The 27,547-nt window shown below is 36.1% G+C and overlaps 1 protein-coding gene across 5 annotated transcripts in view; it reads right to left on the bottom strand.

Moving 5' to 3' along the window:
* Window positions 1–27,547, bottom strand: part of TCERG1 (transcription elongation regulator 1) — a 64,704-nt gene that overhangs the window by 29,466 nt on the left and 7,691 nt on the right. For 2 of the 5 annotated variants that reach the window (XR_002734685.1, XM_023226946.1), the window contains exons 2-13: window positions 27,024–27,249; window positions 24,983–25,135; window positions 22,977–23,412; window positions 18,548–18,790; window positions 13,937–13,999; window positions 12,595–12,795; window positions 11,601–11,713; window positions 10,771–10,859; window positions 4,079–4,239; window positions 2,501–2,557; window positions 2,318–2,384; window positions 1,212–1,262 (exon numbers count right to left, since the gene is read on the bottom strand). Coding sequence is in view for 4 of the 5 variants with exons in the window: in XM_023226946.1 (XP_023082714.1) it covers window positions 1,212–1,262; window positions 2,318–2,384; window positions 2,501–2,557; window positions 4,079–4,239; window positions 10,771–10,859; window positions 11,601–11,713; window positions 12,595–12,795; window positions 13,937–13,999; window positions 18,548–18,790; window positions 22,977–23,412; window positions 24,983–25,135; window positions 27,024–27,249 (1,860 nt within the window). In the remaining variant the exon portion in view is untranslated. The remainder of the gene's footprint in view (window positions 1–1,211; window positions 1,263–2,317; window positions 2,385–2,500; window positions 2,558–4,078; window positions 4,240–10,770; window positions 10,860–11,600; window positions 11,714–12,594; window positions 12,796–13,936; window positions 14,000–18,547; window positions 18,791–22,976; window positions 23,413–24,982; window positions 25,136–27,023; window positions 27,250–27,547) is intronic. The other 3 variants (XM_023226947.2, XM_023226948.1, XM_023226949.2) reach the window with 3 other exon arrangements.

The raw sequence follows: 27,547 nt of genomic DNA on the forward strand, positions 1-27,547 counted from the left end.
CTAATGATTTACAATGGCTACATTATTAGGAAAAAAAATACACCTTTAATGTGCTGTCTCTCCCTGACACTGGTTAACAACATAAAAAGGGAACAACTTTACTTAAAAAAAAAAAAAAAAAAAAAAGTTTAACACCACAGCAAACCTCTATGTGTCAGAATCAAACAGCACAGAATATAATTTTTTTAGTTCTTGAAATATAGAAAAAACAGTATTTTCCAAAATGTTTTACATTATAAATACATATTTTGTAAAATCTAATAAAAATTGGAATTAAGTAGTATTATGTTTTAGTAATCTCAAACATTTATTTTAAAAATAAAACTAAAATATCTGCAATCTTGGCCAAGTGAATATGTAAGATATATACCTTACCTACCTGACTTTTTATTACTCACTTTCTGGGTGATAAGTTGAGATTTAAGTTGAAGGACAGGTCCCAGAGAGCAACATGGGCCCAGGAGTAGTTAGGTGGAATTAGAACTGTTCATCAATGACTAAACTACTTCTTGTTCCTCCAAAAATGCACCTCAGGGGTAAGGGCAACCCTGTTTCTGTGTGGTACTCAAGTGAAATTGTAAACATGGAATCATGGCACCTCTCAAACATATGCACTATGAAAAAGGCCCATTCATGTAAATAATCCAAAAAAGTATGTAATTCAATAATATCTGGGTGTATATTTCAGCAGATCTTCCTTCTTAAATATGATCTGCTAAGCATATTTTTAAAATTGGCTCTTATTCCCTATACAAACTTAATGGAATCAGGACAACAGAACATGTGGAAATTCAAAAGCATGCTATACAGGGAACTGTAGGTAGCCCCAGAGATTTAAATGGAACTAAGGCTAACCCACCAATGCAAGTGAGAGGTACTTAGCAACTTAGGGAATGAATCAAAAGAAATAGAAGACATAGTCCATGACCTGCAGGAACTTAGCGAGATAGTCTGTGACCTAAGATATGCACAAAACAAACAGGTAAAAGCAATTTGCCAAACAATATACCCTCTTATAATAATAATTTTAAAACTATTTAAATAGTTAAAGAGTTAAAAGACATCCAAGAAATATAATAACTAATGAAAACAAATAACCTTTATAGAACTATACTAAATGAAAATGTCACAATACAAACTATCACTATCTATCTCAATAAAGGAAATAAAAGAAAAACTAAGCCAGGAAAAATAGGCTTTTAGCTTTGTACCTAAATAGAGAAGCTCGGGCAATCCACATAAAGGACTTCTTTGACATTCTCCTGATAAAAGCAGTTAAAAACCTTACAGAGTTGTCTATAAGAACAAACAATTAAAAACAACCTAAAAGTTTAACATCGTAGGAACATCCAAAATAATGGTACATAAACAGAATGAATACAGTCATTTATAATAATTAACAAAACAAATGTCTTATTCTAGGTATTTTTTGTTTTAAAAAAGCACAAAATCAGTTAATTACAACTAATAAAAATTACATTTGGTCAAGAACTAAAAAGTCAATTGCAAAAATCAGAATAGCTCTATGTTACGCTGATAAATTATGAGTGATTCTTTCATATCTTTTATGTTGTTTCCAATAAAGAAATGTTTTTAAAAAGAACTACCCTTTATAGGGGTTGTCTTACTGATTTATTTGCCATAATTTGGCTGCATTCAATCTGTCCTTTTCAGATAAGGACTAAGATTAACCAGTTCCTGTTAATGTCTTCAAACTTTCCTTTTTGCTGCTAAATAATGGTCCCATTCCCCATACATGCATACCCTCTACCCCATCCTTCCCCCCGCCATAACATTTACATTTTACCCAACTCTAGAGCACTGGCCAAGCTAATGCCTCTACTTCTTAGCAGTCTCTTTCTCGCAGAGCACTTCCTAAGCTTATGGGTTCACTCCTCACCAAGTAGTAATGACCCAGACTCAAGAACTAGGTAAGTCACAAGATAACCATATACAGAAGGAGAATTCTGTGTCTGTTTTTATGAGATCTCTGGAATGGTATCTACTGGGGTCTAAATGAGGGTGGAAACTAACTTTTTATAAAATTGAGAACTAATAAATTTCCAAAAAGAATTAATTCCAAAACTATCATTTGGCTTCATAATACATATATGAATACCCAAATCTTTTACAAATCTAGCAAAAAAAGGGACACATTTTCTACAATGAAAAACAAAGCTATTTACTATCAGGCCTGAGAGAGCAATCACGTCTCCTAACAATATTCACATTACCTGTCCCTTCCAATCACAAATTATTACCAAATCAACTTTTAAAAGATATAATCTACCTCAATCAAATTGTATATATTACTTACTTCCGTTTTTTTGCTTTAATAGGCTCATCTTCATTAATTTCTTCCATTAATTCTTGTTCCTCTTTAACTATAAGACAAAATTTAATTAAAATATGTAGGCATGAATCCTTCTGCTAATCACTACCAGAACACTTGCTTTAATAGTATTAAAAAGAAGCTGCAATTTATAGTTAGTTCACTCACTTGCACTCATAGAGAATTGCCACTTTTGGATTGACAGCATTGTTGGAGTTGGGTGCCCTGGCAGAAATATTTCAAATATTGTTACAAAGTCATATGCATATATTCCACAAACTTTTCTTTTTAAAAATTACTGTTTATATAACACCTCTTAATCACCTCTTAATATTCATCCCTTTATAAACCATTAAAGCATAATTCTATACTTCCTCTATCCTCCCTTTACATTAAAAATTCAATTCATTTTGAAATGCTTCTTGCCTAAACCTTAAATTTACAAATATATAAAATAAAGCTTTCTTGATTCAGGATTTATAGTACCTTTTAACAATGCATGTTAATGTATTTATCAAATGAATGAATCAGATATTTAAAAACAAATTCATGAAAAACAAAAGCAAATCACATACTGTTCCAACATCATTCAATACCATAGCTATAAAGTATTATTATCATAGCTATAAAAACAAGTATTGCTGAAGGTGAGCCTACTACCTTCAGCACCAGACAGGCAAAGTTGTACTGATTCAGAAATTACTTATAATTCAGCATACATATAATGCATGAAAATGTCTCAATGACTATAAATGATACGCATTAGGATTTATTTCATTAGAAGTAGTAAATAATTCATTTATCTTGCTTCTATACCACTTGGGGGCCACAGTTCTATAAAAACACAATCATATCAATACAAGGGCAAATTACCAATAAGAAATATACAACAAAAATTACGTACAAATAGTTGTACTCAATATATTGGAATGCCCTCTGAATATGAGGTAAATTAAAAGATAATCTCTGCCGGGCGCCGTGGCTCACGCCTGTAATCCCAGCACTTAGGGAGGCCGAGACGGGCAGATTACGAGGTCAGGAGATCAAGACCATCCTGGCTCACACTGTGAAACCCCATCTCTACTAAAAATACAAAAAATTAGCGGGGCGCGGTGGCGGGCGCCTGTAGTCCCAGCTACACGGGAGGCTGAGGCAGGAGAATGGCATGAACCCGGAGGGCGGAGCTTGCAGTGAGTGGAGATCACGCCACTGCACTCCAGCCGGGGCGACAGAGCGAGACTCCATCTCAAATAAAAAACAAAAACAACAACAAAAAAAATAAAGATACTCTCTCTGTAAGGTTTAGGTGTCTAGTCTCAGGAATATAAGGGGCTTACCATCTAATTCAAAAGACTGAGATTTTGTATTTTTTAAAAATTTGTACTGTATTATTTCAAGAAATATATTACTAGTCACAAAAGGTGCTAAAAGGTCCCCTGAGGAGCATTTTAGTAGTACTGATAAGCACTAAGCAAGCAGCAACACTACCAACCATATCTTGGACTAACTGAAAATCTTGAGTAGGACAATAAATTAAAGACACACATATTTTACAAAGCACAGTCTTATCCAAATTCTCTCCATATTTTTAATCTCTATTATTTCACTCAAACTAGGATAGTCTATTTTTTCTAACACTCCTTATATTCTTTGAAAAATAAAGGGTTTCTAAATGACCTCCACATTTTCTATCAAAATATAAAAGAATGTTAAAATCAGTGGATAAATTCCTAATTTAAAACTTACTTAGTTTCTTCAATTCTTCCATTCCTTTTTTATGAGGGGGCTCCTGAATAATTTTGTCAACATCTGCTCTGCCAATCAGATCATCAGGCCGGTCCCACATAGAAAGACGAGTGGTGGGATTATAAAAGAAGACCCGCTCATCACCAGTCCAAACAACACACCTAAGAATTGATTCAAAATATCATTCTCTTATGTTACAGAACATATTTTATAGCTAGGACTTCTACTTTCAGCCTGTTACAAGTGGGGAGAGGAGGGTACTGAAGAACGACATGTTCTTATTACCAATAGTTATTTACAGAGAACCAAATGTGGTTTTTACAAGATAACTGAACGACTCAAGTAAAAATAACAGATCAACATATTAAATGAGAAAATCAAGAAATGCAAAGCAATTTGTGATCAGGGATTAGAATGCTTAGGAATTTGGTTTTGCACACTCAATTTGAGAGTACTAAATTTTAAACTATCAAAAAGAATGAGTTTAATAGCAACAATAATGCTATTAAGCAGTTCTAAAGCTAAAGAACAGACATAGCAGCCTACCTACTATAGTTCTTAATATTTCTTAACAAACCAAAACTACAAACTCAAATGCAACATTCTATGAAGACTTTAAGATCTAATTATATCTAAAATAAAAAGTAAAGGGAAGGCCCAGCACGGTGGCTCAGGCCTGTAATTCTAACACTTTGGGAGGCCAAAGCAGGAGGATCACTTGAGCTGGGGAGTTTGAGACCAGCCTGGGCAACATAGTGAAACCACATCTCTACAAAAAATATTAATTAAAAAAATTAGCTGGATGTGATTGCACGAGCTTGGATGTGGTTGCACCAGCTACTTGGGGCTGAGGAGGGAGGATCACCTGAGCCCAGGAGGTCAAGGCTGCAGTGAGCTGTGATCACACCACTGTACTCCAGCCTGAGCAACAAAGTGAGACCCAGTTTCACCAAAAAAAAAAAAAAAAAAGGGAGTAAAGTACCAATTGCACTAGGGCATCGTACACTACAACCCACTACAACCCACTGGTCCTGTTAATTACAATTAGAAAACTCAAAGAAAAAAAAGGAAAAAAAACAAAACACAACTACATTCAGACTCTGTACAGTCTTAATGAATAAACATAAAGCAATAGGGAGGACAGTCAAAATTTAGAGAAACAACTGCAAGGGAGTAAATCTCCCATTTCACGCACCTCGTAGCTCTGCCCTGAGCATAATCCCTGGTTGCAGAGTGGCATGGCTGCAGTAGCATGGCAGCTAAAACTCCAATAGAAACTAAGTCTATATGACCTGATTATCAAGTTATTCAACAATTGTCACGTCCAAGGTAATTTACAAGTTGAAATGATCAGACTAAGCCTCCTATGTTAAGATAGTCAAAAACTCTAAAGCAACAATAACCAGACCTGAGATAAAGAAAAACACACTTAAAATAAATGAAAAGAGTTCAGTAATGAAACATAAACTACAAAAAAACAACCAAAAGGAAAATTTAGAAATTAAAAATAACTGAAATTAAATTTCACTGGATTGGCTCAAGAGCAGAATGGAGACATCAGGAAACAATCAGTGAATTACAAGATGGATCAGTTGGGCAAAGCGGCTCATGCCCATACTCCTTGCGCCTGTGCTTTGAGATGCTGAAGTGGGAGGATCACTTGAGGCCAGCAGTTTGAAACCTGCCTGGGTAACAAAGTGAGACCCTCCATCTCTACAAAAAATAAAAAATTTTAAATTATCCAGGTGTGATGGTGTGCACCTATAGTCCCACCTATTCAGGAGGCAGGAGGCTGAGGCAGTGAGCTATGATCGTGCCACTGTACTCCAGCCTGGGTGACAGAGCAAGACCCTGTCACTTAAAAAATAAAAATAGAAAATCAATAATTAACTATCTCATCTGAAGAACAGAGGAGGTGGGAACAGACCCCAAGTCTGAAAATTAGTGAGGACCATGAAGCTCCAAATTGAGGGGGTTTGGAGTTGGTTACCAGCTTTTCATGTACAATACTCAGAGAAACCACAACCCAGGAATATATTCTTGGAATACAGACTGTTTTCATAACTTCGAAACCAGGTAAATATTTTCCGTAATTTTTTTTTTAATGAGCCTGTGTAACAGTCAATGGAATAATTATATAGAAATTATACAGAAAACAATTATTCCAAGTGCCTTTAAAACACAGTTAATTTGATTATGCATTCCTACAGCGATATGCCCTAAACATAACAACAACAAAAACTATCTTCAGTAATCATATTGTTAGTGACAGTTTTGGTATTGTTACTCAGTGACATGTGTGAGAAAAGCAAACGAGTAATTAGGTCACTATCATTGAGAAACAGTATTTTCAGCAAGAAATGAGATACTGAAGATAGATGATGAGGTTCAATAAAAATCTTGAGGTAGATCTAAATGGGAAGTAATGCTATGAACTCATGCTGTATCTTTGACTGTGTGTACCTTCCAGCTGTGTCTACCAAAAAAGTCTAAAAATAATGACTAATTCAGCTGCAAACTATCCACTTCCCACAAAAATGCCAAGGGCCCCCTGGAGAAATGGCTGAATCTAGGTCTGAGATAGGAAATATACAAGATAAGCCTAGAATGTCTTGTCATAGCAGAAAGCAGGGAAGCTATAGAGGATTGTAACAAAAAAACCCTAAAGAGTCAGCTGCAAGAGGCTTCTCCTGACCAAAGAGGAGACAATTTTAAACATCAATAAGGATAAAAACTGTAATAGATTAAAAACATAGAAAATATATTTAAATCTATGAATTAATAACACTCAAACCAACTCATTATTCTGAAAACTGCTAAGCCCTTCCCTTCCTGTACAATTTGTACCTCTAAGTGACCAACAGTGATAAGGGGAAGTATCTCTCTATAAGCATCCCAGTTAATAAATTAAAAGGGAATAAAAGAAATACATTACCATTACTTTCAACTCTTCATGCGGTTATGCCTAGTGTCTCATTATTGGAATGCTAAGCTTGTGGGATTTACATCCTACTGCTTTTTCACACAAAAAATTTGCACAACCTTCAGCATAAATGGGTTACTGATTTAACTGATCTTGGCCAGAGTTTTCAATCTCACACTGCTGACATATTGGGCTAGAGAAATAATTCTTGTTGGGAGCAGTCCTGTGCATACAGGATGTTTAGAGCATCCCTGGCATCTATCTGCTAGATGTTACTAACACAAATGTTTCCAGGCATTGCCAAATATCCACTAGGGGCAAAATTACTCCGAGTTGAAAACCTCTGATCTACGCAATAATCATCACTTATGAACTAGGCTTGCCAAAAAGATTAAATCCGAATCTGATCACACTTCTAGACCTGCTTGCCTGTCTGTAGGAAATTCAGGAATGGAGGACCCTGTATTAAACAGTACCATGGAGGACCCTATTAGACAGCACCATGGGGACAAATCTAGATTTGAGAACACTATAGGAAAAACATTTATTTCTTCAATAACAAAAACAAGGAAAAGAAGTTAGAAGGGAACCTATACATTACAAGACTTCTGAAACAAGCCAAATCATTGCAAAGTGTGGATTGCATATAGATTAAATAAGTTTGGAGCAGGAACGGGAAAGGAAGCACTGATGTGGCAAAAGAAAGAAAAGGGAAAAACAAGATAAGAGGAAAATAAGAAGTAGACAGGCATACCTCGGATATTGTGGGTCCGGCTCCAGACCACCGAAATACAGCAAATATTGCAATAAAGTAAATCTCAAAATTTTTGTATTCCACCATATACAAAAGTTATATTTACATCATGCTGTAGTCTACTTAGTGTGCAATAACATTATGTCCAAAAGAACCAATGTACATACCATAATTTAAAAATATTGCTAAAAAAATGCTAACTAACAATCATCTGAGCTTTCAGCGCATCATAATGTTTTTGCTGGTGGAGGGTCTTGCCTCAATCTCTTGATGGCTGATGACTCATGAGGCTGGTGGTTGCTGGTGACTAGGGTAGCTGTGGCAATTTCTTAAAGTAAGACAAATATGAAGCTTTCTACATCAATTGACTCCCCCTTTCACAAAAGATTTCTCTGTAGCATGCAATGCTGTTTGATAGCATTTTACCCACAGTAGAGCTTCCTTAAAGTTTGGCATTAATCAGAATGGAAGCCCTGTTGCTGCTTTATCCAATTTTATGTAATATTCTAAATCCCTTATTATTTTGACAATATTCGTGGCATCTTCACCAGTAGATTCTATCTCAAGAATCCACTTTCTTTGCTCACACATAAGAGGCAACTCCTGACCCTTTACAGTTCTCTCATAAAATTGTAGCAATTCTGGCTCATCTTCAGGCTCATTTCTAATACTAGTTCTCTTGCTATTTCTACCATATCTGCAGTGACTTCCTTCACTGAAGTCTTCCCTTCCTCAAAATTATCCATGAGAGTTGGTACCAACTTCCTCCAAACTCCTGTCAATGTTAATACCTGGACCTCCTCCCATGAATCACCAGTGTTATTAATGGCATCTACAATGGTGAATTGTTTCCAGAAGGTGTTCTACTGACTTTGCTGAGACCCACCACAGGAATCACAATCTATGGCAGCTATAGCCTGATGAAATGTATTTCTTCAGTAATAAGACTTGAAAGTCAAAATGACTCCTTGATCCATGGGCTGCAGATTGGATGTTGTTAGCAGGCATGAAAACACCATTCATCTCCTTGTACATTTCCATCACAGCTCTTGGGTGAAGAGGTGCTTTGTCAATGAACAGTAATACTTTGAGGAAAAAAAAAAAACAAAAAAAACAAACTTCTTTCTGAGCATTAACTCGCAACAGTGGGCTTAACTCAGTAAACCACACTATAAACAGATATGCTGTTATCCAGGCTTTGCTGTTCCATTTATAAAGCACAAGCAGAGTAGATTTAGCATCATTCTTAAGGGCCCTAGGATTTTCAAAATGGTAAACGAGCAATGGCTTCAACTTAAAGTCACCAGAGAGATGGTGAGAGTCAGTCCATCCTTTGAAGCCAGGGGGTGACTTCTCTCTAGCTATCAAAGTCCTAGGATGGCATGTTCTCCCAATAGAAGGCTGTTTCATCTACACTGAAAATCTGTTGTTTAGTGTAACTGCCGTCATCAATAACCTTAACTTGATCTTCTGGATAACTTGCTATAGCTTCTACACCAGCACGTGCTGCTTCCTCTTGCACTTTCATGTTATGGAGATGGCTTCTTACTTAAATCACATGAACCAACCTCTGCTAGCTTCCAACTCTTCTGCAGCTTTCTCACTCTCAGCCTTCATAGAATTGATGACAGACAGGGCATCTCTTGCGGATTAGGCTTTGGCTTAATGAAATGTTGTAGCTGGTTTGATAATCTATCCAGACCACTCAAATTTTCTCCATTATCAGGAATAAGGCTTTCTTATCATTCTTATGTTCACTGGAACAGCATTTTTCATTTCCTTCTTTTGCATTCACAACTTGGCTATTTAGCCCAAGAGGCCTAGCTTTCAGGCTATCTTGGCTTTTGACATGCCTTCCTCACTAAGCTTAATCATGTTTAGTTTTTGATTTAAAGTGAGAGGTATGTGGCTGGGCGTGGTGGCTCATGCCTGTAATCCCAGCACTTTGGGAGGCCGAGGCGGGCGGATCACGAGGTCAGGATATCTAGACCATCCTGGCTAACAGGGTGAAATCTCATCTCTACTAAAAATACAAAAAATTAGCTGGGCGTGGTGGCACATACCTAAAATCCCAGTTACTTGGGAAGCTGAGACAGGAGAATTGCTTGAACCCAGGAGGCAGAAGTTGCAGTGAGCCAAGATCACACCACTGCACTCCAGCCTGGGCAACAGAGCAACACTCTTGTCTTTAAAAAAAAAAAAAAGACACACACACACACAAAGTGAGAGGTATGTGACTATTCCTTTCACTTGAACACTTTGGGGGCATTACAGGGCTACTAATTGGTCTTATTTCAATATTGTTGTGTCTCGGGGAAAATGGACACCTGAGGAGAGGAAGAGAGATGGGGACCTGGTCGGTGGAACAGTTAGATCACACACATTTATCAACTAGGTTCACCATCTTACATGGGTGTGGTTTGTGGCACCCCAAAACAATTACAACAGTAACATAAAAGATCACTGATCACAGATCACTGTAACAGATGTAATAATAATGAAAAAGTTTGAAATATCCCAAGAATTACCAAAATGTAACACCGAGACACAAAATGAGCATGTGCTGTTGAAAAAATGATGGGGTTGCCGCAAAACTTTAGATTTTCAAAAACACAGTATCTATGAAGCACAAGATAGTGGAGTACTATAAAATGAGGGATGCCATACTTAGATTGAAAGACATAATTTTACACAGTTCTATAAATGTAATTACATAGTGAGTAAACATGCAAAAACAAATTTAAAATATTTTAAACAAAAAGCAGATTCAGGATCTCACAGTGGTCATGTCTATAATTATGAAGAATACACATTAATGGATAGTACTAGGAAGACACTTATAGTGATGGAACTTCAGTTTTGAATAACTCAAATACAACAAACAAAGGCCGAAATATTCAGTAGATAAAAACATATTTGACATACACTTTTTAAAGTACTTTTCCTTTCTACAGAAGAAACCATGTAACAATCAAGTATGATTTTTAAAAATTACTACTTGAGCCAAATACATACCACGGAGTACCAGGAATAGGAGCAGTAGCAACTGGCTTTGCCTTCTGGGCAGCCTTTTCTTCTTCAGTCATCTCCTCTTCTTTGGGCTCCTACAAGAAATGATATTACTCTAATTAGTATCACACTAACTATACCTGAATGTTCCACAAAAGTATGAAGGCAAACAGCTCAAAGTGCAATCAACACAAAATCTGCTGCTAGAATGAGGAAAGGAGACTCTGAGTAGGAATTTCTAAGAAAGTTCTAAATCTTCATCCCACAGAAAGAGGTGAATTTCACAATAGCAGAACCCTGCAGCAGCAGCTGGTTCTATCTTATAGACTCACTAACCATGTGCTTAGGAGCAGATATGGAGTACAGACCTCTTCATTTAAGGTTGTTTCTTACTTCTGCTCACTTTCCTACTACTAAAACCTGACCACCACTGGTCCTTCACTGAATAAAAAACTCCTTTAGTGCTATACATGGATCTGGCTATGCAGGAACACAAGAGCAGAAAGGACAGATAAAATATATCTAACATTCCCCAAATAAGAAGTTACACTTATAATTTTAACAAATACCAGTCAGTTAATAAGTCAGAAGGTTAGAGATCTGGTCCAAGCTCTGGTCCAAGGCCCTGTCTTTCTATGGGTCTCAGTTCAGTACAAGAAGTAATTTAATGACACTTTCAAAGAAAAAACTGAATTAAGAACTTGCAAGAATCCTAAAATTTCAGAGATCAAATTTATAACAATTATTTTTAAATCTATCAAATAGATATTCACATACAAGTAAGCTGTAGGAAACAATTAATGTGGCTCCCAGGTTAATGGGTCATGGCCCTTTACCTCCTTTATCTCCTTTATAGGCTCTTCTTTAGGATCCTCCTCCTCCGTCTCCATTGGCAGAGGCTCTTCAGAGGGTTCTTTAATTGGCTCTTTAATCTTCTCTTCTAACTTTTCTATTAAAAAATTAAGATAATGTCAAAGGTTTTGATGTAATTTTCTAAGAACTTTCAGAGAATAAGCAATTAAAATATTCCATTCCCAAGTATTAACCATAAACATAAAATGTCCTTCCTTATAATATCTTTGATTTGAATCTTATGTAATGCTCAACTTCAAATACCTTGCTATACCAATCAGGTTAACTCTCTGATTTGAAGACGACCTACTGATTTCGAAGGGACATTAAATCTTTCAGGTCATTCATATATCATTTGTAGCAATCATTTATTTTACTAAAAGGGATAAGATACTAAGATACTTAGGAATAGAAAAAGGGGTTTGATGAGCTGGGCACACTGACACGTACCTATAATCCTCAGCTACCTGGGAAGCTGAGGCAGAAGGAATGCTTACGCCCAGGAGTTCAAGACCAGCCTGGGCAACACAGTGAGGCTCTGTCCCAAATTTTAAAAACAACAGTAATAACAGGAGCTTGTGATATAAAAAATTATGAATCTTCTACATCTAAGATTCTAAGGGCCTAAAGTTTTTTCTTCAGAACACATAAAAAAACACATTCCTTCCTGATCTGTATTATCAATCTCAATGATTACAATAATTATGCAATATAATTAGAAAATTCCTAACAGTAAAAATGTGTACATACATATGTACATATGTATAACAATTTCTCCAGATGGAAAAAATGATGACAAACATGTAAGTAGAACTAGTTTTTAAAATAAATATTTATCAATTCAGTAAAAATAATCCAACAACTGTGTAATTAGCAAATCCCTCAAATATGTTAAAAATAAATTAACTCAGAATTTCAAATACCATTCTACTTATTACAGTTTATACTATTTCCCAAGTCATTAAAACCACTATATACCTTTTTCCTTTAGTTCTTGGGGTTTTTCCCAGGTTGATTCTAATGTTCTATTATTATAATAATATGTCTTCCCATCTGCTGTTTTATATTCAGTCCATTCAGAAACTGCTGTTGCTCCAGCTAAGGTAGCAGGTGAAGCTGCAATAGCAACCTGCGGATGTATCATGGGTACGATAGGAGGGGCCATTCCTGGCAATACACCTAAAAAAAGAATAATAAAAAATTAGATCCAAGTATCAAACTGCAATACAAAATAAAACTCTAAAATATGAGCTAAATCTTTCTATTAAATATTAATAAATGAATGGACCAGTTGGAACAAAACAAAAATCATATAAAAAGGTGACATAAATACCACTTAATTCTATTTCCCTGGATTTTTAGTTCTAATGCCTAAATTCAATTAGACACAGAAATTCAACCCTTAAAAACAATCAGAAATTTGGGTCTCACCTATGAAAAAATCTTAACATAATAAATATTTAAAAACGTGGTATATTCTCTACTTATGAATAGAAATATATTTGTATAAAGATAACTTATCAAATTCTAATGAAGACAACAAGCATATTTACTACAGATATTTCCTGAGGCAAAATTATTTTTAGTTTTAAGATAACTAAAAGGGTATGAATATTCTCAGTTTTATAGCAAATGACTGAGTTTATCAACTCTAAATGATTAACTCAAATATTCTTATACCCTTTGTTTACTCTTTTCCTAAGAGAAAGCACAGCTCGTCTACTTTTTAGAAGACAAACCAAGATTTATATTTTTTACAAGACAGCTAAATAAGTTGGTAATATATAAGTAAAATACTATTAAAATAAGGGTATGTGAATCAAAACTGGAAAAAAAAAAAAAAAAAGTCCTCAAATCCTATACTAAAATTTTTAAGTTTCAGGTAGTTATCTTACTTCAATAACTTTAAAACGTATACTATACACATGTATTCACACACATATACTCACTAGCATGCAAGCATAATCACATCACTTTACACATGGAAATGATTTTTTTATATTTAACTTAAAAACACACATCAAAAATAAAATTAAATGTTATGAATATGAGAATGAAGTTGTTTACACTTATTACATAAATTAAGATACAAAGTGATCTGACCTTATTTGTTTTTGTGAACCAAAGAAGCTAATACTACAGGCAATTGGGAAAATTAAGTGTCGGCCAAATATGACAACTGCATTTATACTGCTCATTAAAAAGAAAAATATAAAAAAATCCACTTACTTGGGCAAAAAATAAATAAAAGGATAAACAACAACATTCACTACCATGCCAACTTACAGACAAAACAAACTAAGATGGTTTTAAAAATTACCGGTCTTGGTGGTAGCGACTGTCTTTACATACGGGCAGCTGACTATTTGCATCATTGCTACACCTGTAAAATGGATAAGCAAGCATACGTTGGAAAGCTGCCATTGTATGTCGGCTACCACTGGGATTCAGGGAAATAATTTACCACTACAATTTAGAATGCTATTTCCAATGAAAAAGACCAAGAATGGAGTAAAATTTCTTTTTGTTTGACATTTTGTGGGAAGTGCTGCCAAATCCAATGACACTAATTCTAAATGATAGCATCAATTACCTTTTTTATCAAACCAGCTCTGAACATATTGAAGGAGTCTCGAGTTTAAATTCAACAAAAAAAAAGCGCCTTCATTACACATACATAACAAATTCTCATGTGGGTCATTTTCCCACAGGACATTACCATGCTGCCATTGCTTAGACACCAGTAAAAGGCAGATGCAGCATGACACCGACAAGACACTTTCTCTATGCTACTGCTAAGTTGAAACTACATGCAGGAGCTGAGGCATGGAGTACAACCATGCAGAAGTAGAAAAGGAATAAGCAAGGGGTGGTGAGGAGAGGAAGAAAGTAAGGTATGAGATGGATCCAAATATTCCACTGCAAATAATACTTTAAATAAAAGAAAGGCAAAGATGAAGAGGAAGGTAGCATTTCACTAATGCCAAAATATCCATGTTTAGTGCCTGCTCTAAGGAACCCCACGGGCTTGGAACACTGTGGAAGAAGGCTAAAACATTAAGAAACATTCAGCCCCTTTAATACCACTAATGACTATATGGGCTGAGAGCTGCAAAAACTTCTATCATTTAAGCTGACTAAAGTAGTAGTAATTGTACTAAATAATGAAAATTATGTACAGTTCTTAGAAGAATGAAGACTCATCATGATGCATTACAATGGTGACTTTTAAAAAAGGGAATGAAAAGAAAAGCTGGAAAACTAAGACTGATTAACTGAGGAAATTAAAAACTTTTAGAGGAAAAGGCCAAAGTCTGAAGAAAAGTATAGGGTCAATAATTGTTACTTTTTAATTTTTTTCTGCTGAAAAAACTAAGCCTAGTTTGGCACCCTGTAAAAACTAAAAATAGTAACAATAAACTATTTTCCCCACTAAAGGACAGGAAAAAAATTTTCCTACCTCTGAGACTAAAAGTAAAATTAAACTCCTGGGTTTGTATACAATTTAACTATGTTAACACACGCAAACAAAAATAGTGTCAATTATTGAAAAGTACCTTTATTTCTTAATTACTATTTTATATAAAGAATATTTAAAGTAAACTTTCTATTAACTTTTAAACTAAAATAAAAACACTGGATGATGAAAGCATGCTGAATAAAGTTATATGTATAATTTTTTCCCCCTAATCTTGAAAGAAAGCAATGGAAAAATTTATTTGGTTAACAAAGTTACAGCATGTATTAAGTTTAATTAGTATAAATACTGCCATCTGCAGGAGCATTGAACCTACTAAACTCAGCACAGAAAATTCAATTCTTATGAATATACGAACTTTACTCTCAAGGACTGTTCTCCAAAACCATCTTCCAATAAATAATTTTAACTATACAACTTATGCAGAAGGAAATCAAATCTATTCATACATAAGCTTAACCACTATTATTGAAAACCAGTTGGGCTAGCAGAACTTTTCTATCTGACTATCAACATACAGACCATATAGAAAGGTCCTGTGTTTCTTCTCACGCTAAAACGATACACTGAAGTTTCTCTCAAGGTGATTACATGCAGATTGTGAATACTCACAAAATAAAAATCTAAATTTTTAACCTTTTTTTTAAAGGGAGCATTTGTTCAATTTTCCTACAACTCTGTCCTCAAATTATCATCTAAGAAATGAGAAAATTCCATTCAGCATTCTGGATGATTCCAATGTCACTGACAGTTAAGTTTCTTAAAATTCCAGATAAAATTTTATAGTTTTAGAAGTAGAACTCCTATAATCCTAGACTTATTTATGTCCAAACTCCACCCTCTACTCTTGTATTTTACCTAATTCTTCCACTCCTTCCCTTCATCTTGTTTGACTATCCCTTCCTCAATCATCCTCATTAGACCCAGACAATGCTATTTCAAAAAGAAATTAAACCTCCAACACAAATTACATACAAATCCTTCCCGTTCACCTTATTGCTGAATTGAATTAAAAGGGAAAAACCAGGAGACACAGATCTCATTGTTTGTATAACCAAAGATTTGGGGAAGGGAAAAACAAGTCGTCTTTGTCCTTGTTTTTTCCTAAACACCTTGTAGGACTGAATTAAAAGGGAAAATGAGAAAAGTGAACAAATATTAATACCAAAAAGTCTTAATAAACAAACTAATATTTGATACTAATATATCACTTTTTTTTTTTTTTTTGCGATGGAGTTTCGCTTTTGTTGCCCAGGCTGGAGTGCAATGGCATGATCTTGGTTCATAGCAACCTCCGCCTCCCAGGTTCAAGCAATTCTCTTGCCTCAGCCTCCCAAGTAGCTGGGATTACAGGCATGCACCACCACGCCCAGCTGATTTTGTATTTTTAGTAGAGACAGGGTTTCTCCATGTTGAGGTTGGTCTCGAACTCCTGACCTCAGGTGATCTGCCCGCCTCGGCCTCCCAAAGTCCTGGGATTACAGGCGTGAGCCACTGTGCCTGGCCTAATATATCACTTTATATGACACTCACTCTCTCCAAATAAATATTAAGACTATCCAATTCAAGTTCTCTTCCAACCGACCCCCAAAATGTCACTAATGGCTGCTGTTTATTGAATGCCTTCTACTGCCAAACTTCACAGGTATTGCTTCATTAGGTGACTCAAATGGTCAGCACCACCTGTCCAAATTTTTTTAATGATGGAGCAAGCATCAGGGGAAAATATGACATCAAAATGAAGCTAGAGCCAGAGGGATTTTATTATGACAAACTTCTACTTTCTATAGTAATAAATTTTGCTGTTGTGTACCTTTCATCCATTAGTCCTAATTAAGAACCTCTAAAGAAAAGCAAAAGTTGTTCAAATGACAGCCTTTCAGAATACTTAAACAACATTATCATGCTACCTCTCAATCTTCTCTCTACAAAATTAGCAACCCCAACTCCTTCAGATCACTCAGAATCCACGATCTGGTCTTAATACTGTCCTTAACCCTAAAGCAGACCAAAATTACAAAAAGAGGTTGTGACAAATATCAAGCTATTCTCCATCTATCATTTAGTTTTCCCAGAAAAATTACATATAGAGAAAAGTATCCAGCTGCTTGTCTTAAATTTAATCTAGAAAAGAGACAATCCCTAATAGTAGAAAGAACATCTTTTGTTTTCTTCTTTGTAAATGCTTTGAATTTCTTAAACACCACATAATGGGCAGTTAATTATCTAACACTACACCAACAATGTGTAAAAGGTTTTCCAAATCAAAAAAATACCTGAAATTTTTGGTTTGTTTCTTGACAAGGTATATCTGAAGGTGTCCTTTTCAGAGTGGTCACAAAGAAAAAGACAACCAGTGCAGTAGTGATAATTAAGATGTTTGCAAATCTAAGAAATAGATGTATCACAACTCTATTCTTACACAGAAACAAGTATAAAAAAGTAGCAATAAGTGGGTGGAATGTAAACTTGAGAGACAAGGCGCCTAAGTTCTATTCACCTTTGCCACAAACTAGCCCTGTGAACCTGACCTCTCTAAGGTACCAAAACTTTCAACTATAACACAAGGAGAATGAACCATGGATCAAGGATTAAATGTGTTTGACAAAAACTAATGCATTCAAATTTGGAATGCCCAACACTATCATTTTTAAACCCTGTGGTAAGAGTTCCACTCCACAATATTTCTTAATTCTTTCTCTAGTTTTAATGACTTCTCTTAAGATAATATAACACATTAATTCACCATAACAATTTAAACTTTTAAATTATGCACATTATGCTTTACTTCATAACTGTTACAAGGGAACCTTCTAGTTCCTGTTTTATATGAATTGTTTTATAGTTAAGTTACTCACATTTTCTTAAATTCTTAAAATTTCTTAGCTTTTTCTCAATAACTAAGCATAGTTATTAAGAGCTTACTCTCTGGATGTGGAGGGCACAGGCTCAAATCTCAGCATCATCACTTATTAGCTACGTGATGCTGGGCAAGTAATTTAACCTGTCTGTGTACCTATCTCATAAGATGGTTGTGAAAATTAAAGCAGTTAACGCATGTAACGTGCTTACAACAGTGCACTGTACATAAATCATCCAACTTATGTAAGCTACTATGACGTGATTTCTCAACTTTATAGACTCAACCCTTCAAAAATATTGCATTTAGAACGTTATTTACATGAAAATATGATCATTTTTAACTCGCTGAGGGCATTATTCAAAATAAGTGTAGCTTTAAATGTGGCTCTAATTTTAGGTCATGTAAACAACAACAAAAAAGGACATTTACCAAAACTTAAGAGAAAATATTGCAGTTAGCCATGAATCTTTCAAAAACGTTTCAAACAGGTGAGATTCAAGGCAAATTTCAAACGCAACAGACACATGAGAACAAACTAACTGACAATATGAAAACATAGCTGGAAAGACCATTATAATCTGTTGGTTTACCTGGAAGTGGAATTGGCATGCCAGGAAGGGGAACACGAAACGGAGGTACCATTACTGGTGGAAAAGCAGGTATTGCTGTTGTTGGCTGAGGTACTGAATGAGGAACAGCAGGAGGTAACGTCTGAGGGTGCGGCTGGGGAACAGTTTGCACAGGTGTGGCTGTAGGAGCAGGAGTTGAAACACTAACTGTAGGCGTGGCAACTGAAACAGCAGAACTTGGGGTCTGATCTTGTGTTGTGGGTGCTGATAAAAGATAAAACAAAAACATGTATCACTCCTTCATAAATCATTTTACTATATTCATTCATTCACGCATTCAGTAATTTAAGTATTTAAGGGACCATCCTATGCACTGCAACAAATCTGTCAAAAGGTCTCATCTTCAAGAAGCTTGAAAATAGTTAAATGAAATATAAAAATACCAAGTAAAATGTGATAAACATATAGCAGTATAAATCAAGACCCAAAGAACATTTCTAACTGTGAGAGGGTATAGAAATTATATTGGGATGCTAAGCCTTGAAAAATTAAGATTTCAACAAGGAAAATAGCAGGAGGGAGGAAGAAGAAAAAAAACTAGTGAGAAAAGTATGAATAAAGGCAAAGAGTAAAGAACAAAAAGGAACTGTTTAGAAAATTGAAGGCAAGCAGTTAATGAGTGAAACAGTAGGCATACCAACAAAACCATATGTGGCTGGAAAGGTGGGCCAGAAACAGAAATTAGAAAGCCTTGAACAAAAGGCTAAGGTGTATGTCCTTAACTGGGTAGGAAAAGGGCAGAACTTAGGTAATATAGAGAAAATGATCTAGGAGAATACAAGCCAAAATACGTTAACAATAGTTACCTTCTGTGTATGCCTCTTTCACATTTTACTTTTAATATATATGCTTTGTTAGACTTTGAACTTTTTATAAGAATGCATTCACATTATTTGTGTGACTTCGTGAAGGTAAATGGGGTACATAGCAAACTAAAGGTTCCCGTATGGAAGAGTAATAAACAGGTTTCATTTGATGAATTAACCTCACAGATGCACAGGAAGAAAAGAATAGAAAAAGATAAGCAAATAACTAATGACTAACTGGATATGAATGAATGGAATCAAAAACAACTCAGGTTTCTCTCATTATTTTAAAAAAATGAGTATTTTTTTAAACTGCGGTTTCCATTGTGAGAGACCAGGAAAATGTGAAATTCCAGATCATTTGGGTTCTGCTAACACATTATTTTTAAATATCGAAAATAAAACATTCCATCCCTAACAATTACATTTAAAATCAAACTAAAAACTAAAATCCTTATTTTATACTTTTCAAAAAGTTTCAAATCTCACATGTTACAAAACAATTTTGTTATTTATTCATAACCCGTCTAGTTCCAAAATAAAATTCATTTTGGTAATTCATTGGTAACAGATACTTCATCTTTTTTCGATGTAAAGAAAAAAATGTCTACCTGTATTGGACTAAGAATGAATTTGTCAAATGAAATAAAATGAAAACAGTGCTTTCCCAATCTTTACGCCAATCTTGTTCTAAACAAAAGCACACTGTTTAATACAAACCACCCAATAATCCAACTGACAACAAAATCTGTCAGTATCTTTTCTAGCTTCTAATAATGAAAAACTCACTTAGGCTGGGAAGATGTGAGCAATTTCATACTTGTTAATGAGGGACTCACCTTGGCTAAATAGACAGCAGGGCCAAACAAGTATCTTCAGGGGCCCAGGAATGAATTGTTGGTCTAGCATAGACCTAGCCTTAGGGTACAGTATCATATTAATATAATTTTATAACAGTGTAAAAAATACAAAGTACATGCAACATTTGCCCAGTCCCATACATATACCATTCAGCATTTGTAATCTACTATAATGGCTGAAAACGTATCTAGTCATTGTTCCCAACTTCCCTGAGAAGTAGGATTTCTTCATCATTTTTCACAAATTTGCACAAACTGAGTTTATGCTCAACTGGGATTAAAATATATTCTTAATTTTTAGTCCCATTTACCCCACAGATCTATATTGTAGTTCAGAAAATTAAAATTTAAATATTATTATAGTATTCAGATAATTGCTAAAATTGTGTTCCAAACTACTATAGTCAGGAAAATAAAGAAGGGCATCAAATTTCAAGTGGAAAAGAACACAAATGGAGATGACAAAAAGTATTTCCTCAACCCATTCCTCTTACTTTCCAGCACAGCATTTTCTGAATTTGATTAGTAGCCATGAGTCATGACAGGAAAAGAACAAAAGCAATAAAATAATGGGAAACTGGGAGAATGGTATCTAAGACTTCAGTGGGTAAATTCCTACTAACTTCATTTGCTAAAGCAACTAGTGAAGCACTAGGCCTCAAAATATACTAACCCAGTCTCAGATCTTAACTAAAAAAGACAAGTGACTATATATAATAAATGGAGAAATATTAAGACTGCAGTATGACAACGCTTTATGACACTGAATCAAGTAAAATAAAAACAGACACTGGAATACGTAGACAACATCAAAACTGATGTTTAAAAGCATTAAAAAGAATATGATTTTGCTATTTTATATTTCTGGGAATAAAGTCCTCCAATCACTGAAGAATAAAGCAAAACTGGCAAACAGGACACAAGACAGCTATGGGCTTACTGACACACCACTCTGACAACAGAAATGGACTACATTATAGTATGGTTAAATTATCTAGCTAATCACCTTTCTTAAAACAAAATGAAGTACTACTATTTCTCCTTTCTAAGAACGCAGGAAAGACAATTTAAGCAACACAGACCCTCCACATAAAACTACATTGCTTTTATTAATCCCCTTCTCCCATTACTGCCACAGGCCCCCCATAAAAACTGGTAGTCTCCTGCCTTGCCAGAGGTTTGGGAAGCACTAAGCCTGTAAAAAGGTAAACACCCTTAACAAACTAGCTAGTATGACTGTTACACTTTCATATCAAAATTCATCTTAGCTACAAAAGCTAACAGACTTGTAAAACACTATTCACATTTTTCTGTTCAGTACATTTCCCCCACAAACTATCTAAAAACCATTGACAGGATCTTTAAAGGCTATCCCCGTTATTATATGTACCTTACTTAACTTCTTCAGTTGTTTTTTATCAATCACATAAATTCAAATTTGAAGCCAATGTCAATTGATTTCTCTCTTATATGTATTTCTTTCACACTAATAATTCCCAAGTCCCTAAAGTAATCACAAAAAAAAAACCACATTTTTTTTCTTTATTCTTATCAATTATCCTGGTAGTAAAATAATACAAATTATAATCACACTGTAGGAACAGCTGTGTATCTTCAGACAAGTGCCATAACAAATATCGAATTTTAAAAAATCATTATTTAAGTACTTTTGGACTTAGTCTCAACCTGCAGAGTAAGGAGCAACATCCGTATATTAATACGAAAAGAAAAAAAGAAACCTCCCAAAAAGAAAGCAATATTTTCATATTAATGACAATCTTTTAAGCCAATTAACACCTGTGTCCCTCTCTTCATCCCTGAAATCTGCTATTAATCGACTCTCATCTTTTCAGAAAAGATCTACTCTTTGAGCCTCTGTGAGTTTATACCTGAAAATTCTCCTGCCTTTCTGACTGCTGCCTTCTATGGCAACTCCTCAATTTACCTACTCGCATCCCAGTCTAGAAACTACTCTAAAAGAGATTACTGAGAAGTTCCTAATAAACCTCCCTGATTTCATCACCACCCAAAAAACCAACACCAAAAACACTTGCAAAATACTGCGTTTATACAGACCCCCAGTGCCTGTCTCACCTATTTGCCTAGTTCTTAAGACCCTTCAAAATAAAACCTTCTCACCTCAGAAGTTTCCTAAAAACCCCATAAACTACACTTATCATTTTCCTAACCTTTATTCATGTTGCTTCTCCTATCTGAAAATCCTTTCCTTACCTGTGAACCTACTTAAATCCTACTCTGTTTCCTTCGTGATAAATACCCATATAGTCCACCCACTTGTTTCTCCACTTCCCAAATTCTTACATCTTTTTCACTGTATAGTTTTGCACACCAATATCTAATTGTTTCACATGTGTTATTCTTGCCTCCTTGATTAGGAACACTGGAAACTCTGTAAGGTAGGGACCAAGACTTACACTTATTTTGCAAGCCCACAATGCCCAGCATTACTATTGGCCAAGTGGAACAGCTAACTCTGCACTTTCTCAATTTAGCTTCATGAACTGCAACTGGGCAAATACTTTCTCCTATTAATATAAATTCCTGCTTTTCTCTAACCCAAAAATTTTAGTGCCAAAAATGTATTTTAAATAATTCTAGTATTAAAGGATAATACCAGAAACACTGGGATCAATATGAAATGTAGTCCCCTACTTGTTCACCTCTCTAGCCCCTATATAAAAACACATGCTGGGTGGTACTCACTTGATACTGTCTGCGCAACCGAAGTAGCAGTTGTTGTGGTAGAAGTGCTAGAGGAAGGGGTGGATGACGACGTTGAAGTGGATACTGCAGGTGCTGGGCTACTGGTCGTAGGGGTGGAAGCTCCAACTGCTTGTGCTTGTACTTGTGCCTGGACCTGGGCCTGGACCTGAGCCTGGGCCTGGGCCTGAGCTTGTGCCTGAGCCTGAGCTTGTGCCTGGGCCTGGGCCTGGGCCTGCGCCTGGGCCTGGGCCTGTGCCTGGGCCTGAGCTTGTGCCTGGGCCTGGGCCTGCGCCTGGGCCTGGGCCTGCGCCTGGGCCTGAGCCTGAACCTGTGCCTGGGCTGCAAGCATAGGTGTCAGTTCTGATTGCTGAATAACCTTAACTCCATCTGGCTTGGTCCATGCAGATTCACGTGTCCGAGCATTATAATAATAAACCTGCAGCGGAAGCAAAAAATCAATGGTTATCATAAAATCTGTCAATTATTATTAAAAACAATAATGGAACCATATTTTATCTTTAAAGCTATTTAAAAATAACATAGGGTCAGCCGTGGTGGCTCATGCCTGTAATCCCAGCACTTTGGGAAGCAGAGGCGGGTGGAGCACTTGAGGTCAGGAGTTTGAGACCAGCCTGGCCAACATGGTGAAACCCTGTCTCTACTAAAAATATTAAAAAATTAGCCAGGTGTGGTGGCAAGCACCTGTAATCCCAGCTACTTGGGAGGCTGAGGCAAAAGAATCACTTGAACCCAGGAGGTGGAGGTTGCCATGTGCCAAGATCGCACCACTGCACTCCAGCCTAGGCGACAGAGACTCCATCTCAAAAATAAAAAATAGCCAGGTGCAATGGCTCACGTCTGCAATCCCAGCACTTTGGGAGGCTGAAGCAAGCAGATTACCTGAGGTCAGGAGTTCGAGACCAACCTGGCCAACATAGTAAAACCCCGTCTCTACTAAAAATACAAAAATTTAGCTAGATGTGATGGTGGGCACCTATAATCCCAGCTACTCGGGAGGCTGAGGAAGGAGAATTGCTTGAACCCAAGAGGCAGAGGTTGCAGTGAGCCAAGATCGCACCACTGCACTCCAGTCTGGGTGACAGCACGAGAAGCCATCTCAAAAATAAAAAAATAAAAAATAAAATAACTTAGGGCCAGGTATAGTTGCTCACGCCTGTAATCCCAGCAGCACTCTGGGAGGCCGAGGTGGGTGGGATCACCTGAGGTCAAGAGTTTCAGACCAGCCTGGCCAACATGGTGAAACCCTGTCTCTATCAAAATTACAAAAATTAGCCAGGCATGATGGCAGGTGCCTGTAACCCCAAGTACTCAGGAGGCTGAGGCAGGAGAATTCCTTGAACCCAGGAGGTAGAGGCTGCAGTGAGCCAACATTGCGCTACTGCACTCTAGCCTGGGCGACAGAGTAAAACTTCATCTCAAAAAAACAAAAACAAAACAAAACAAAAAAAAATAAGTAATTCCACCCCACAGCCCAATTTTCTACAATGAGCACATTGTAATTTTAACACCCAAAGGGAAACCCATGTTATATGCAGAAATGTAACGTAACAGACCTGAGACAGCTATCTGTAGAAAGCCCTGCTGGCCCTTATCTGTAGTCTGAGAACTTGGATTTCAGGAGGGTTGACATTCCCTTACTGATAAGAATGGCTCGATGTGCCTAAACCAGTTATGCAAACAATGCAGTATATGCTGAACACCTGCTTTCCTTCTAGGAGCCTGAAATTTGGTATGTGCTACGCAGATGGTACCAAAGTGACCAGAAGCTTCCAGAATCACAGGTAAATGTGTGTTAGCACTTCAGGCAACCTTACACCTGCTGCACAAAAATCGAATCCAGTCAGCTTCTCCTGGAGTCTTATCCCATTTCCCTGCTTACCCAAGGCTCATTCTTAACTGACAATATCACTGATCTCAATCTGCCAGAACTCTTTTTAACTCCTCTGTCAAAAAAATGACAACTTAAATTATATTTTATAATTTACCTTTCCATCTGGAGTTTTATTTTCAACCCATATCTCCTCCGTAGGAGGCAGTGCTGGAGTACCAGGAGCAGTCACAGGAGGCATTCCTGGTGGAAACATCATACCCGGAGGAGGAGGCATGGAACTCATGGGTGGAGGCATGAAAGGTGGTCTCTGTTAATTCACAAGAACAGTAAGTCACTTTAATTACTTTTCCTCCAAATTATTACTGAATTTTACTCAAAAGTAAAACACTGTAAGAGAAACTAGTTTTACAGTCTATTCAAATACATTCACCTGTCGTAGAAGCAAAATGTCTGCAACAAAAATTACCGAACTAGAAAGAAACACATCAAACTACTAATAGTGGTCAACTGTGGGTTATAACACTGTCACTCAATTTTGCTCTTCCCTTTCTATATGTTCTGCTTTTCACACACACGGCGCTGGATTACTTTTTTTTAAAAAATTGATTTTTATGTACTGTTTTAATACCAGGCACATCACTGTCTCCACAGCTTCTTGAAGAATCGTTTAAGTTTTCACTGCACATAAAAATGAGTTTCAAAATTAAAAAACTGACACGATGACATTATAAAAACATTTTGAGCAGGGATTTAAAAGATTTCCTCTATAATCTATAAGTAACACTAAAATTCAATTATCAAAAGCACCTTATTCTGGATAATGGAACTCAAACTATGCTAATAATGTGAAGCTGTACTTTACTTTCCTAAAAATTTCTTTCCCATACTCCAATCTTTGTTGGATTCAGTTGAGTATCTTAAGCACACCAGATCTAAGTTATACAAAATATCTATCCCAAATGTTTCATGAGCCTTTGGCTGAAAATCACTTGGACTTAATAAAAAGTAAAGCCACACAATTATTCAAGACCGAGAAACGCATGACAACATTAGAAAGTATCTCAGCACAACATTTGATACATTTCAATGAGAGGGTTATATTAGTTCATTACATTTTATAATACTCCACAAGTAGGTTTAACTCTTAAAGACACAAATTAGAACAAATTCACATGTTAAAGATTATACCAGAATAACTTAAAAAGCTATTTCTTATTCTAACCTGAAGCAAATATAAAACCATTTAACAATGTGTTTAAAGGAAGGAGAGGCTATTCGTTATTTGGAAGGCCATAAAATTATTGAGCAAAGTATTAAAACCTGTCTCTTTCATAACCACAACCCTATTTAAACAGAGTTAACATCACTTAAATGGCACATCATTGCCTTCTTCTATTTTTAGAATAATTCATTCTTCACTGTCTAAGCTAACAGAAGGCAGATGATACCACTATATTTATTTGGTTTCAGAATTATACAGGCTAAACTAAGAAAACATAGATACATACTCAAATAAAAAAATACCATCCCAAAATGAGACATTTGAGAGCTGATACCTTCATGACCTCACTTCAGACAGCAAGTCTGGATAAAATGGAGAGGGATATATGCCACAGGTTAAAATACCACAAGTGTTTTTATTTAAAGAAATCCCCTAATAAATCTTTCTCAAAAATAGTAAGTTAACCCTACTTTTCCCCCCAGGGCAGAAAAAAAATTCAACCGTGCTTATAAAATGTGTTTGCTGTCACTTTCCAGATTCTATCCTAGGCACCATTTCTGGGGACAATAACTACTCAGGAATATATATACATGTATTTTTAGACTTGCTGGCAACATATATCATTGAAAACAAATTTTCTCCACTCAAAAATATCTTAAGATTTCAAACTTCATTTCCCACAAAGAAGATGCATTACTAAAGCCAATTCACAGAGCTAAAGGTAAGTAAAAACTATTGAATCCTGGTTTTATACATATACTTCTCTATCACCATTTAGAGTTCTATTCTGAATTTCCTTAGTAATTACTGCTACCACTAATTTAGAAGAAACATATTAATATACAGATCTTCTCTTTAGCTCCCATTTTCCTATAAACTGAAACTATTTAAGAATATAAGTCTTTAAGTCAAAACCCATATATAATATTGATAATGATGCCAACAAAGAAATGGCAACCTCTACATTCTTTACCTGGAGGTGTGGAGGGCCCATAGGTGGAGGTATCCCTCCTGGAGGAGGCATGGGCGGCATATTAGGATCAAAAGGAGGACGTCCAAAGGGGGGCCGTGGTGGTGGTGGAGGGCCTCGCATCATACCAAAAGGTGGAGGAGGTCGCATCAGAGGTGGTGGGCCTCGCATCACTGCATTTGGTGGGGGAGCCGGACCTCGGAACCTCAAGGCCTGCTGTTGGGCCATCCTGCATGGGAGAGCAAGGAATAAATTTTTCTTTCTTAAAATTACAAAAATGTAGCTACTGATCTCTAATTACATCAAAATTTAAAAGGTTCTTAAGTCTAACTGGAGTTGGAAAGTCATCATTTTGCAACCATCACGATAAAAACTACATCAATGGGCCGGGTGCGGTGGCTCACACCTGTAATCCAGCACTTTGGGAGGCCAAGGGAGTGTGGATCACCTGAGGTCAGGAGTTCAAGACCAACCTGGCCAACATGGTGAATCCCCATCTCTACTAAAAACACAAAAAGTAGCCGGGT

Source organism: Piliocolobus tephrosceles, chromosome 4, assembly GCF_002776525.5.
Source record: "Piliocolobus tephrosceles isolate RC106 chromosome 4, ASM277652v3, whole genome shotgun sequence".
NCBI classification, from domain to species: Eukaryota; Metazoa; Chordata; class Mammalia; order Primates; family Cercopithecidae; genus Piliocolobus; species Piliocolobus tephrosceles.